The sequence below is a fragment of the Cololabis saira genome, chromosome 9 (assembly GCF_033807715.1).
Source record: "Cololabis saira isolate AMF1-May2022 chromosome 9, fColSai1.1, whole genome shotgun sequence".
NCBI lineage: Eukaryota > Metazoa > Chordata > Actinopteri > Beloniformes > Belonidae > Cololabis > Cololabis saira.
In genome coordinates, this window is record NC_084595.1 from 21538851 (window position 1) to 21553509 (window position 14659).

Genomic DNA, 14659 nt, shown 5'->3' on the forward strand with positions numbered 1-14659 from the left:
TTCTTCATCATAGCAACAAAACAAAGCAGTGAATAAGGCAATTACCAACTGTTTGACACCATAATTCAGCCCATATATCCTCCCCGCATTCTGTCGAGCTTGTTTATATTTAGATTCCAGCGAAACACAAAGAATGTTTCACTACACCCTAATCTGTTGCATCTTGAGACCAACGACTACCGAGGTTGACATCAGTGTATGCATTCGCATCAGCGTAAGGCATTTCTGGCAGCTCAGTACTCGTATGAATCTCAATTTATATTCTTCTGTTTATGTTCTCATTTCAATGTGTGAATTGCTCCACAAAAAGTAAATAATAAATGAACCAAAACTTCAAATAGACCTGCAGTGACTTCTAAAATGTTTTTTCTCCATCTCTCTACCTTAAATCCACCCCCACCCCCAGGTTCACTGTTTTGCCTTCAGGCTCTCTGAGGATCACTGATGCTCGCCTTATTGATAGTAAACTGTACACGTGCACTGCAGAGAACCCAGCAGGCAATGTGTCCCTGAGCTACGATTTACACATTCAAGGTAATTCACTGAAGCTTCAGGAGTAAGTTCTAATGAAAATGGAAAATGTTTTTTTTTTTTACTATTTATGCGGTTTTGTCGCTGTGTTCTATTCAGTAACATTACTAATGTCAATTAATATGTAAAAAAAAAAGGGCATGTAGTAGGGATGGGCGGTATGGACTAAAAAATGTATCACAATAATTTCTGGCATTTATCCCGAATAATAAAATAAAATAAAAATGACGATTAAAAAAAACCAATTCAATTCAACTCCACCTTTGTAACTATAAATCTATCACCATATTCAGTCTTTGGAGCCCCCAAAACACCGCTCTAAAAGAATACTAAATACTACTAAACTACACCAATTACATTGAATTAATAAAAACCAATTAACACGTCATCAACAGGAATTGATCTTTCTTTCTTTCTTTCTTTCTTTCTTTCTTTCTTTCTTTCTTTCTTTCTTTCTTTCTTTCTTTCTTTCTTTCTTTCTTTCTTTCTTTCTTTCTTTCAGGCTCAATTGTTTCTTTCTTTCTTTCTTTCTTTCTTTCTTTCTTTCTTTCTTTCTTTCTTTCTTTCTTTCTTTCTGGCTCATTTCTTTCTTTCTTTCTTTCTTTCTTTCTTTCTATCTTTCTTTCTTTCTTTCTTTCTTTCTGGCTCATATCCTTCCTTCCTTCCTTCCTTCCTTCCTTCCTTCCTTCCTTCACGTACATTGTGCGTGGATTTAACACAAAAACGTCATCAACGGGAATTTATCGTTTTTACCGCGAGATGACAAATTCTTACCGTGGGGAATTTTTTTGACGGTATATCGTGAACGGTAAAGTATCGCCCATTCCTAGCATGTAGCTGAGTTGTAGTTCACTGTGCTTGTGTTTTCAGCAAAGCCCAGGATCCAGCCAGCCCCCTCCCTCCTGAAAGCGCTGCTGGGACAGGCCGTGACTCTGCCTTGTGTGGTCCAAGGAGAGCCCAGCCCCGAGATCAGCTGGTTTCACAATGGGCAGCCTGTTGGCGTGAAGAACGTTACGCCCCTGAGGATCCAGAGGGTCAGCTCGGCTGACCAGGGAACCTACCAGTGTGTGGCCAAAAATAGTGCCGGACAGGAGACCTTGGAGATACTGCTAGAAATTCTTGGTGATTTTTTACAACTTCAAGTCTTTCAAACCTGTTTTATTATTTTAAGAATACATATACACAAAAAGAAACAACACTTTCCTAGTTTTAGGTTAGAAGTGGATACCGGGCCTGTTGTAAAAAGAAAAGATTGATATATTTACGTGCTTATAGTAAGTACTCTCCTTAAGAGAAACACTTGAAGGCAGAGTGATAAGTTGTCTGCCATAAAGGGTAACTAAGTGACATAAGTAGGATTTAAGGAGTATTGCATCTTGATCTGGGCTGAACATGCGAGGAGAACATGTCCAAAGCTGGTTTACCTCATGACAAGCTTAAATGGAGGAAGATAAGCATAAACATAAACAGCTGTTTAAGCTATCAGATATGGTGAACCACAGGGGCTTATTCTTGGTCCTTGACCAATTACATAAAAATAAATGTTGTTGTACCTTCTAGTTGGAGATAGTTCTCCTTTTTTATTTATATGCCTTTCTTCCTCTGCAACTCCGGCTCCTGTGCATCCTCAGCCTGCCTTTGATACTTTTCAGGATACCCACATAATCATTTACTTGTTTTTAATGCTAACGAGGCCAAATGTCTGACATGAACTTTGGCAGAACTTGTGTATGGCTTTCAAAAGGAGGGAAATTACAATTATTTTTTACATCTTCTCAAGATTTCTAGTCTTTGTTATCTGTTTTTTTTTTGTTATTTCCATGACTATTGTAATTCATGTGTTAATTCTGTTGATCGGACCACTGATGCGTTGTTCTTTTGTGCAGATGGTCCGAATTTGTTTTCTGGCCTCTCCCAAAAAAAAAAAAAAATCAATGTTTGATTTAATAAGGTCCTAATGAGCTCAGGCTGTTTTCTGGCTGATCTAAATACACACAGAGTACTTGCAAGTTGTCAAACTTACATCCTGAGATGTTGCTCAGGTCCCCTGAAGGCTCTGTCTTGCTTCTGTGTTTCCACATTATGAAATTCAGATGAATTCTCAAGACAATTAGTTGCTCTCGCATATTGAACATCCATCTAACATGTTCCCCTGTCCTCACAGAGGTGCCGTCCTTTGCAGTGCCTGGAGATACCATCATGGAGAAAACAGCAAACAGCAAGGTGATCATCCCTTGCCGTGCTGAAGGTATGACATGATTTGTCGATTGACTGAGACAGATTGAAAAAGCTCAATTTCCAGGGTGTAACTAAATATTTTGGAGCCTAAAATTAACATCTCTAATTTTATGGTTGAATTTGCAGCATGAACATGTATTTGGGTACCATCGAGGGGATGTTTCTCTGCTTCCGGGGCTTTGATTTGATAGGATCTTAGTCATCCTACAAACTCATCAACTGTGCTAACATGGTAGCATTCATAGAGCTTAAATATCAGTGCTTCCATTGTGGATGGACTGATGGAGACTTACTGTCTGACAGCCCCTTGCAAACAGGTACTGTTTGTGTTTGGCTGTACCATGGAAACCAGCTCAGTGAAAGAAGGTAAGGTCTGTGTCTAATATGGAGCAACAGCTGGAACATCAGTCTGCCTAGTGCCGCATCGCGCCACATCTGCTTTCCTCTGCATCGCAGCCTGCTGGGAGAGGAATCCTAATTACAGGCTGCTGCTGGCAGATGAAGGACAGAGATGTCTGAGTTGCACCATGAGGCAGAGGAAGAGGAGGGTGAAGCCACACTGCTCCTCTTTTCATCCAGGCCATGCGGGCAGACAGACAGACAGCACCCTGGTCATAGAGAAATGCTCCCCCCTTCTTTTGACTCTCTAGCCACAGTCAGCAGCAGGAAATGAGATTCCCCTCACCATTCCCGCGAGTGAGAGGAGGCAAGCCTCTGCCAGAAGGATATTATTAATTGAAAAACAAGCACAATTCTTTTGATGGAGGTAATTATTTGAGAAACACATGGAAAAGATAATCTCTTACCCTAAGCAAAGACAAAAATCAGTGAGCTGATGAGATTTGTTAGTGTCTAAACAGAACATCTGCTTGCATTTCTCCTCATCGATGAGATAATGAATTTACTTCAGAGCTTTATAACTGCAAACATGTGTTCAGAGGAGCAAGATGTGATGACACTACCGGCAGTGTGATTGCACTGGTCTCCTGTGGTCAGCCTTTCATGGGTTGGGGGAGTCGGCGTGTTTGACTTCCTACCTCTTGTGTGTTTACTGTATGTAACACCTCTGTAAATAGAGAGGGCTGCGTTTCCCTCAGGACTGCTGCTCCGTCATGGCGACTCACTCTCTTGTGTTTTGGAACAAAATCCTTCAAATGTCCCCCATCCCACCACCTGGCAGCTGGTTATTTCAAACTATTTTTCCACCCAGTAATCCTCAGCACACATCTGTTTCAGGCTCAGGAGTGAAGGTGCCCGCGCCTTTGAACTGCATGTTCAACCACTCCTCTTCTTACAACTCAAGACTCTCATTTCTGCTTTTGGCAGTAAATCTTGAGGCCTTGCGTCTTAAATAATACATCTCGCGTCACTTCAGTGAGCTGTGTATTCTTTTTTTTATGTGACTTTTATGCCTGCAGGCCACAAGGACTCTTAGCATTTTGGCATTCACTTCCCTGCCATCCTGCGGATCAGCAAAGAGCTGGCATTTTTTAATCCGGGCTGCTTGCCCAATTAGTTGTCCTACAGAGAATCTGAGATGAAAGTAACTTTTCTTTCAATGAAGTTTTTTATTTTAACTCTTTCAGAATCCTTTCTTCATCCCTACTTCTGCAGGTTCACCTCGTCCCAAGATACGCTGGTTCAAGAATGGCTTGGAGATACACCCTGAACATTCAGAGTTCTCCGTGGCGAGGGACGGAGCTCTTGTAATTAGCAAAGCATCTGCCAGCCACAGTGGGGACTTCAAGTGCGTGGCAACAAATGAGGCAGGCTCTGTAGAGAGAAAGACTAGGCTAAAAGTAAATGGTGAGAATGTATTTATAGCCATGCAGCTACTTTCTGTTCTGTGGCAGCACAAGTATACATAGTGATGACACACATCCCTTTCTCTTGTTCTCTGTCAGTTCCCCCAGAGATCCAAGATGACGGCCAGCCACTGAATCTCACTGTCACCTTGAAGCAGCCTCTCACTCTGGGCTGCGACGCCTTTGGGATCCCCTCCCCATCAATCACCTGGACTAAAGATGGTCATCCTGTGAGTGTGCCGAGTGTATACAGTAATCTCTGGCTGTCCAATGCCACCGTGTGGCTATGGTTCCAATAACATAGCACGACGAGGATTTACTGAGGTAATGGCTCTGTGTCCAGGTGGACAGCCCTGGGGTGTATGTGCAGAACGGGAATAGGCTGCTCAGGATCTACAGAGTTCAGCCTGAACATGCAGGACAGTTTGCCTGCACGGCTCAAAACTCAGCGGGAGAGGCACGGCGACAATACAATATCGTGGTGGAAGGTGAGCTCCCAAACCCACTTTCATACTTTCATACTGGCAGTTAAACAATATGAGAACATAGGAAGTAAACAAACCAACCACACTACATCTTTTGCACCTTCTGTTTAGTGTCTGCACCAAACTCAGGTCATAAGACACAAGAAGGATTTAAAGTGTCTTTTTTAGCTCCTGCTCCAGACGACCACCTTTGCTACTATCAGGGAAACATCTGTGACACAAGTCTGTGGTGACTGGTCAAAACAATATACAGTTTCAAAGTTTATTGACGGGACAATGCATATTAATTCACACTACATTAAGCAGTGTAAATACACCAGGTTTTAGCAGAATTGCTAGTTTCCACCCGCAGTCCCCACAAACAACCAGACACACACACCTACGGGCAATTTAGAATCACCGATTAACCTAGCATGCATGTTTTTGGACTATGGGAGGAAACCTGAGTACCCGGAGGAAACCCACGCAAGCACGGGGAGAACATGCAAACTCCACACAGAAAGGTCCTGCTGGGCCTGGGAGTCGAACCGGGAACCTTCTTGCTGTGAGGCAACACTAAGCCACCGTGCTGCCTACCGTATACTGGGTGGTCCAGAGGATGTAGATGTACAGTAAGCACAAAGGAGTCTTTTCCATGCTAAAATACCAGTTTCATTCAAAGAATTATCATCCATCATCAATTATCACTCTTTATAGTATTATGTCACTGGCTCAGGGAGCTCCTGTGAACATCATGGCAAATGGTACTGAAAGATTTAAGAGAGAAATGATGGAAAAGAAAATCGAGTTGGAGACCAAAATAAAACTAAATCTTGGACAGTGTTTGTAAAGTGACTTAACCTCCATGCCTATATGGTCCCTCTGAGCTAAACATGGCTGAAGTTCCTTTGTGTCGCTTCAAACATGTGAGCTGGAACCTGGCATGGCGGGAAACAAAATGTTGTAAACATCTGCAAAATTAATTATGATTTATGGTGTCAGTTTTTGAAATCCTAAAAGAACACAGGAGAACGGAGCGGGTGTGAAGCCTCGGAGTCTGGGACTGAAGTGATATGGGACAGAGAATACAACATGACTTTTACTTGTGCGCCACCACAGCTGGCTCTTACATCACTTCAGCATTGCTATCTGTGATGTAAACAAAACCAGCGAAAAAAACAACTAAGATGAATCATTCTTCTTGGAGCTCTGCAGTTTACATCGCCTGAACTGTTTGATCTGAATACACTTATTAAAGGGAATATTTCATCGTCTCAACAATTCACTGGTGCATCTTTGTTATTGATGTCAAATCTTTGCCACACTTTGCTCGTTTTGGATTTGTAAATTATTTAATAGTTACTGCATACCTGATTTGTTTTTTGTTTTTCTTCCTCCCTCCAGCTCCACCAGTGATCTCAGGAGCATCCCAACTGCAGGAGCTGACTGTGTTGCAGGGCCAGGAGGTGGAGTTCCTCTGTCGGGTTCAAGGACGACCAGTGCCCCGAGTGGAATGGAGCCGTGATGGAGAGTAAGGGTCACCAGCGGGGCATCCATGGGATATTTAGCAGTATGCACACTATGGTGTATTGGTTGCATTGATGGGATGATTAACCTTTTCTCCCTCCCTCTCCAGGGTTCTGTCCCGTGATGGGGACCCTCATGTGGAGTTTCTGGAAGATGGCCAGGTGTTGAAGGTGAAGTCAGTCAGGCTGAGGGACCAGGGGCTTTACCAGTGTCTGGCAAGGAACAATGCAGGGACTCAGATGCGCCAATTCAGACTCACAGTGCAAGGTGACACACACACACACACACACACACACACACACACACACACACACACACACACACACACACACACACACACACACACACACACACACACACACACACACACACACACACACACACACACACACACACACACACACACACGCGCACCATACTACGACGGAGTATTAGGGCCAAACTAAGACAATAAAATTACGAGAATAAAGTCATAATATTACGAGAATAAAGTCGTAATATTTTGAGAATAAAGTCGTAATATTACGAGAATGAAGTTGTAATATATTATAAATATATAAATATAATTTACAAGATGCTCAATATTCCTCATTTTAACACAGGGAGAAGAAGGTCTTCCTGTTAGAGTTCTCAGAAATTACCACTTTATTTTCATAATATTACGACTTTATTCTCATAAATTACCACTTTATTCTCTGAATTTTACGACTTTATTCTCATAAATTACCACTTTATTCTCGTAATTTTACGACTTCATTCTCGTAATATTACGACTTTATTCTCGTAATATTACGACTTTATTCTCGTAAATTACGACTTTATTCTCGTAATTTTACGACTTTATTCTCGTAATATAACGACTTTATTCTATTACGACTTTATTCTCGTAATTTTTACGACTTTATTCTCGTAACTTCCAATTTTTTTTTGTCTTAGTTTGGCCCTAATACTCCATCGTACCATACAGTGTCAAGTTAGAAAAATAATTTAACATTGTATTCATTTGTTATTTATTGATATATATTGATTCTACACACAGACTGGTGTGTGAACACATTGAATTCTCTTTCTATAGGACTCCAGTGACTTCTCTGTCACCTGAAGTTTATCTGCTGTCATTTCCTACTGCAGTATCGTGCAATTTATGTCTGTTTCATAGGGTCTCCTGCACAGAACAGATCAAGCCACCTGGGATCTATTCGATCTGTGCTTTGGTTCAGTAAACATCCTAGCAAGGTTGTTAGACATTATGATTATTATTATGTTGTATGTCTTTTTTTCTAGATCCCCCCACCATCAAGGGGACGAACAAGACCTCGGACATATCAGTGGTGTTGGGATTTCCCACAGTGCTCCCCTGTGATGTTGAGGGCTCGCCTACTCCTAGCATCACATGGCTGAAGGACAATCAGCCCATCGTGTCCTCTCCCCAGCTGACCTACAGTCGTGGTGGACAGGCGCTACGCGTGGGCTCAGCACAGGGAGACAGCAGCGGCCTCTACACCTGCAGGGCCACCAATCCAGCCGGCTCGGCAGTTAAACACTATTCTCTCAGTGTTTTAGGTAAAACATGTCTTCACCACTCAGACCTTATATTCTCCTTTACACACACACACACATATATTTAGTCATATTTCCCTGTTTTCTTCTTCTCCTCAGTCCCACCACAGATAGAAGGAGACTCCTCATCCTTTACATTTGCTGGTCAGGAGGAGAAAGTGCGCATAAATGGGAGTTTAACTTTGTCCTGCTTGGCCAAAGGTTTCCCCGAGCCTGACGTTAACTGGTTCAAAGATGGACAGGTTGGTGTGCCGTTCTTACAGACTTGTAAACCACTCATTTCTTTTGGGGTTTTTCATAGAGCATGCTTTGAACTCTGTCAGCCTCTACTGGCAGCTAGTGTGAATTACAGCTGTCTCGACAGGAAGGGATTATTCTGCACAAGCCACAGCCATGCTCCGGTGATGAGTAAGAAAGTTAATTATAGCAAAGCCATACTCAAGAAGGATCCATTAAAATAACCATAACAACATTCCCGTATAACACTCTTTTTTTTCTATCCACCTACAGCTTAATATGTTGCTGTTCAGTATTCACATTTAGCATTTACCGAATGTTGCACATTCTGCTTGATGCGGTTGATCGTTTTATTTCTAATGCACAGCACAATACATTTGGGGGATTTTTCTCTGAAAAGTCTTTTAAATTAAAGTTATTTGTCATTTAACCGTTCAAATCAGCAGATTGCTGTGACTCATATTTCACCAGGACTTTTAAATGTGACATATTCTCTGTGCTTAGTTGCTGACTGGAAGCAAGCATGCCGGCGTTCAGGAGAGCGGTTACTTCCTCCACATAGAGAATGCCATGCTGTCCCACGAGGGGCAGTACACCTGTGTGGTCACCAACTCTGCAGGAGAGGACAAAAGAGACTTCCGTGTTACAATTCAGGGTGTGTTCACATATTTTTTGACTGGTTTAGACTTGAGTGAAACCCTGTTATACAAGACCTTTATTGTTGGGATTTAACATATTTTTGAGTTACTCCAACATGATCTAAATGGAGAGTAATGTTTTCTTGCCAGTGCCTCCAATCTTCCACCGACTGACCAATAGAGAAGCAGCCTGGAGTCTGGGACACGAGGGGGATGAGAACAATGACGAGATGGTAGAAAAACGTGAGGTTGTCTTGGGGCATTCAGTGACGCTGACCTGCGAGAGCAATGCCATTCCTCCACCGAAGCTCAGCTGGTTCAAGGATGGACGGAAACTCACCTCTGCGAATGGAGTGGTGTTACTTCCAGGTCAGCAGCAACTTCTTCGTGTGTGATCCCAGTTTTAACACATTCGCTTGGTTTTTGTATGTGACTCGGACCTAACTGAGTATTTTCCGTATAAAGTTGCTGTCATGTGCTCTGGCTTATCCCGTCAGGAGGACAAGTGCTACAGATCTCTCGCGTGCAACAGGAAGATGGTGGAAAGTATACGTGCCAGGCCGTTAATGAGGCAGGGGAGGACCACATGCATTTTGAACTGGATATTCTTGGTAAGAAAGCACATCTACTTCTTTCATTTGAAATCAAAGCAATAAAATATATAGACTGAATAATAGGGCTGGGCGATTAAACGATCTCGATTTGTGATCGCGATCAAATTAAGTTCGATCACGGTGATCAGCTGTGGGTATACTTTCTCGATCACGTGCAAAACATGCTGCAGCAAAGTGCACGACAACCAATCACAACCCGCTTTCCTGGCACCGCGCTGTCTGCATTAATTGATCGTGCGCATGACATGCCGCGGCAAGTTGCATGACCATAGGAGCACATTTTCTTTTAGCCTCTGGCGTACCGGGACTTTTTACGGCGTACCGGGACTTCTCATGAGCTCACAGTACTCTGTTCTCTCCTTGCGATTTTGCTACAGTGGCGTCGCAACGCGACTGCCCCTCGTGAGACGTTCACTCGTAAAGCCTGATTTATGGTTCCGCGCTAAATCGACGCAGAGCCTACGCCGTATGGCACGCGGCGACGCGCAACGTACGTGCGCGTCGCCACAACTAATCTCTGGTTTCTTTCTATTTTATTCCAGAAGGGAGGGGGGATCTTCTGATTTAAAAAAATCGTGATTAAAAATCGAGATCATTCAATATGGGAAAAAAAATCGTGATCACTTTTTTTGCCATATCGCCCAACCCTACTGAATAATAAACAGTCCTCCTGTTAAATGTTAATCTTTCCAGTCCCTCCTGTGGTTATGGGAGCATCGGATTTTATGGAGGAAATGGGATCGGTGGTCAACAGCACTGTGGTTTTACACTGTGACGTGACGGGATACCCAGCTCCAGTCATCTCCTGGCTGAGAGACGGGCAGCCGGTACACACAGACTCCCAGCATCGCATCAGTGAGGACGGGGCTCAACTCCAGGTTAGTTTCTGCTGGCATGAAGACCTTTACCGGGATGTAACCAGATCACACCGGGATGTTTTCTGCAGGGGAATAACACTTGTATCCCAACCCTCAGCTCCTACATGTCCAGGTTTCAGACATGGCTGCGTACTTGTGTGTGGCTGAGAATAAGGCTGGGACAGTTGAAAAGCTGTTCAGTCTGACTGTGCAAGGTGAGAAACCACTTCCTGTGTTCACTCAATTTATCAGTTCTAATATATGCTACCTAGATGTTCTCCTATGACACAAGATGTGATGACTCATGCCTTCTTCCTGCATTATCCAGTGCCTCCTAGAATAACAGGCTCAAAAGAAGAGGAGGTGAGCGTGCTCGAGGGCCACATGGTATCCCTGCTGTGTGACGTGCAAGCGTATCCTCCGCCAGAGATCACCTGGACCAGAGATGGGCAGCTTCTCCATTTCAGCACAGGGATTAATATCCTGCCAGGTCAGCCTCTTGCCACCTGCAATACCCACATCATTCTTACATCAGCAGCATTTCCTTTTTTCAAATCTAATTCTGTCACTGCTATTACATTTCGTATATATACATAATGTATCCAAGGTGGCCAGATTTTGCAGTTGCCTCGGGCGAGACTGGAAGACGCAGGGCAATATGTGTGCACTGCCAGCAACTCGGCGGGGCAGGACCAGAAGAGCATTCTCCTCAGCGTTGTCGGTGAGCAAACACGATGACCCGCAGTTCAGCTTCATATACAGATGATCAAATCTTAACACAGTGTCCGCACAAAAGAAATGATGTTTATCCCGAGCAGCTGTGACTGAGGACAGTTATGAGGTGAATCATACCAATTCTAAATATATCAAACGTCCCACTGCGTGTGTGTGTGTGTATGTGTGTGTGTGTGTGTGCACACCAACAGTGCTGCCCACCCTAAAGCCCCTGCTTGACACCGAGTCAGACTCAGTCACCCCTCAGGTCGGCTCCTCTGTCACCTTGCGGTGTGAGGCCCGCGGCGTTCCTGAGCCGGAGGTCACTTGGTACAAGAATGGGCTGCAACTAGCGGCAGGGAACGGGCTGAAGATGGATCATCACCAGCTGGAGATCATAGGAGTTCAGGTTAGCGAAAATTCACGACTTCATCCCTGTGTCAGGCTGCAAACAAAACAAATCCTTCTAAGGATTTCAAGTGGCTCTTAGCAATAACAAAAACCAAACACACATAGCTCATGTCTGGCCAAGGCCTTCCTCACCACGGGCTTCTGTCTCCCGTTTCCAGACCACAGATGGCGGTACATACACTTGCAAAGTGTCCAATGTGGCTGGACAGGTGGACAGGGCGTTCAGGTTGATGGTTCATGGTAGGAATACACCTGTGATGCACGTCAACATTTTAAACAACTGTATTTGAAAGGAAGTGGTCTGCATATTTGGACTTCCCACACAAATTTATTTCCACAGTTCCACCGATTCTTGACGGGCCTCCGCGGGAGTTCGTGAATTACACTCTAGGTTCCCATGTGGCCCTTCTGTGTGAGGCAACGGGAGTACCTGTCCCCAGCATCACTTGGCTCAAGGATGGAACCCCCATCGGTAATTGATAGAGGGATTATTAATGGACTTTTATGGACTTAGTATGGACTTTTCTTATGTGACAGCGAGACTGAGTAAGCGTTTGCCTTGCAGAGAGCAGCCTGCAGTGGCAGTGGTCCATTCGAGGTAACAGGCTGGAGCTGGGCCCTCTCAGTCTTTCTCATGCTGGGACGTACACGTGTGTGGGCAAAAACAGTGAGGGCCAAACACAGAAGGACTACACCCTCGTGGTGCAAGGTAAGGTGTAGGAGCAGTTTTCTGCTCATTCCTGGGTTGTTTTTTTTGTTGTTTTTACTTCATTGATGTAGGGCTGTGCGATTAATCGATTTTAAATCTAAATCGGATTTATTAATCAAGACGATGTTAAAAAAAGGAAAATCGATTTTCCTTTTTTTGCAGCTGGCTGCATTACAGACAGAGCTCGTCTAGTCATCTTTTTTTGGTCAAGAAAATTGTAAATGTTGTCACTTTACTAAACTCAAGGAGGATTTACAGTATCTTTCAATTGCACTTCATTCCCAATAGGGAAATTTGTTTGCTATTTTTCTTTAAAAATAAAGATGAAATATTTGAAACAATTTATTCCATTGTCTTTTGTAGTTTTACCAAAAAAATCGAAATCGAAAATCGGGTTTTCAGAGAAAAAAATCAGGATTTTATTTTTGTCCAAAATCGCCCAGCCCTACATTGATGTAACGAGGAATGGTCCTGAGTGTAACTTTGCTGCTCCTAGTATCCCCCACCATTGTAGACTCCGGCCAAACATCTGATGTGAGTGCACCCACTGGGGAGCAGCTGACCCTGGAGTGCAGAGCCAGTGGCATCCCTACGCCCCATCTCAGCTGGCTGAGAGACGGAGCCACTCTCAAGGAATCAGACACCCGTCACATCTCGTAAGTCATTCGCAGTCCCACAGCATGAACTCTTAAGTTAAGTATTCATAAGTATTCATGATAATGATGAACTAATCTTGATAGCACCTCTGTTCATTGAACATGTGTAAGAATCTCTTAACACCATTCCCTGAAGGTTGGAAAAAAATGACAATATTCATCTTTATGGAGGATAACAAGCATGACGGAGGGATGCGGGACAGACAAATGGTTTATAGTCTGTTGTCTAATTTCATTATGAATCCCAAAGCAGCTGTTTTACAGCTGTTCAGAGGCTGATACGGTCATTACACCCGCATCAGCCAGGAAAGGCAAAACAACACAGATCACTGTGTGTTTTATGTGTGAGAAAGTCGGGGGATGATGATGATGATGATGATGATGATTATGATGACAATGAGAAAATCTAAAATTCTGAGTGTGGTGGTTTAGAAATGAAAATGAATGATCAAATATTAAGAAAACTCTTAACCCCTGCAGTGCCACCCCTGATGGAAGCAAACTGACCTTACTGAAGCTTAGTCCTGAGGATTCTGGGACATACACGTGCCTGGCCGTCAGCCCGGCGGGCCAGGAAAGCAAAATCTACAATCTCTTTGTTCTAGGTCAGTTTTAACATGCCGTCCATCTTTGTTCAACCTCAACGCATATCTTATGTTTCACCTGTGATCTGTGGTCTGACACAGTTCCTCCATCAATTTCTGGGGAGACGACGGTCCCCAGAGAGGTGCAGGTCACCCAGGACAGCGTTGTAACGCTGGAGTGTCAGGCGGCAGGAAACCCCCCGCCCCAGATCAGCTGGCTGAAGGACGGCCACCCTCTGCTGCTGTCTCCTCGCACACGTCTCCTCTCCGGTGACGCCCTGCTGAGGTCAGTGTGGATAATTGCAGCTGCTTTGTTTGCACATTACTTCTTCATGTGGGAGGTCATTTATGATGCCTTTCTGTAAAACAGGATTTCTCCGGTCCAGCTGTCTGATTCTGGAGTTTACACATGTGTGGCCCGCAGTCGAGCTGGTCTCGCTGAGCTCAGCTACGATGTCCAAGTCCAAGGTACAATCGCAACAGCCTTTTCAGTGAGGGTTCAGATGGACACAGTAGGTTAATGTTCAAGTGTGGGTGGACGTTGGAAATAGGAGTGGGGTTTTTCCACAAGATTAAACAGGCAATCAATCTTCTTTTTGCCTTTTTAGTACCTAGAGGCATTAAAGCCAACGGCAAAGCTCTTCCATTTTGATTTCTTCTTGGCTAGTTTCTCAATTTCCTTTCAGCTGTACCCCATTTGTCTTGTGTCTGCCCGGGTATGTCACTGCCAGGTGTTCTTTGGCCTTCCTGTGGTTCTGTCATGGGTTTCCACAGACTGTGACCAATCCACTTCCCCTTCCACCTAAGGATCTCAGCCTTAGTTGGGGCTTGTTCAGCTCTCCATAGATCTAGATTTAGGACGTAGTGGCTCCAGCGTGCACAGCACCACTATGTATTTATAGCACCACTGACAAATGCTTGGATGTGTTTCATAACGGTTTTTTACACTCCACCATGTCTTTGGACCGCAGATTAAGGCTCCGCTCACTATTGTAGTTCAGCTTTTTCAGCAAAAAAATCATGTATTTAGTACGCTTAGCTAGAAGAAAGTCCATGCTCACTTGATGTCCATGTTGTCTCATCGACATCAGACTTGAGCAAAAGATAGAGAGGA

The 14659-nt window shown here is 43.9% G+C and overlaps 1 protein-coding gene across 1 annotated transcript in view; it reads left to right on the top strand.

Annotated features, from left to right (window-relative positions):
* Window positions 1-14659, top strand: part of hmcn2 (hemicentin 2) — a 62869-nt gene that overhangs the window by 26612 nt on the left and 21598 nt on the right. The window contains exons 23-47 of the mRNA XM_061730768.1: window positions 407-534; window positions 1402-1653; window positions 2696-2779; window positions 4384-4575; window positions 4674-4804; window positions 4918-5062; window positions 6443-6569; window positions 6675-6832; window positions 7850-8128; window positions 8225-8367; window positions 8867-9017; window positions 9151-9369; window positions 9498-9611; window positions 10308-10492; window positions 10590-10686; window positions 10800-10961; window positions 11079-11192; window positions 11398-11594; window positions 11755-11836; window positions 11937-12068; window positions 12162-12305; window positions 12802-12961; window positions 13442-13566; window positions 13648-13831; window positions 13916-14013. Coding sequence (XP_061586752.1) covers window positions 407-534; window positions 1402-1653; window positions 2696-2779; window positions 4384-4575; window positions 4674-4804; window positions 4918-5062; window positions 6443-6569; window positions 6675-6832; window positions 7850-8128; window positions 8225-8367; window positions 8867-9017; window positions 9151-9369; window positions 9498-9611; window positions 10308-10492; window positions 10590-10686; window positions 10800-10961; window positions 11079-11192; window positions 11398-11594; window positions 11755-11836; window positions 11937-12068; window positions 12162-12305; window positions 12802-12961; window positions 13442-13566; window positions 13648-13831; window positions 13916-14013 — 3803 coding nt within the window. The remainder of the gene's footprint in view (window positions 1-406; window positions 535-1401; window positions 1654-2695; window positions 2780-4383; window positions 4576-4673; window positions 4805-4917; window positions 5063-6442; window positions 6570-6674; window positions 6833-7849; window positions 8129-8224; window positions 8368-8866; window positions 9018-9150; window positions 9370-9497; window positions 9612-10307; window positions 10493-10589; window positions 10687-10799; window positions 10962-11078; window positions 11193-11397; window positions 11595-11754; window positions 11837-11936; window positions 12069-12161; window positions 12306-12801; window positions 12962-13441; window positions 13567-13647; window positions 13832-13915; window positions 14014-14659) is intronic.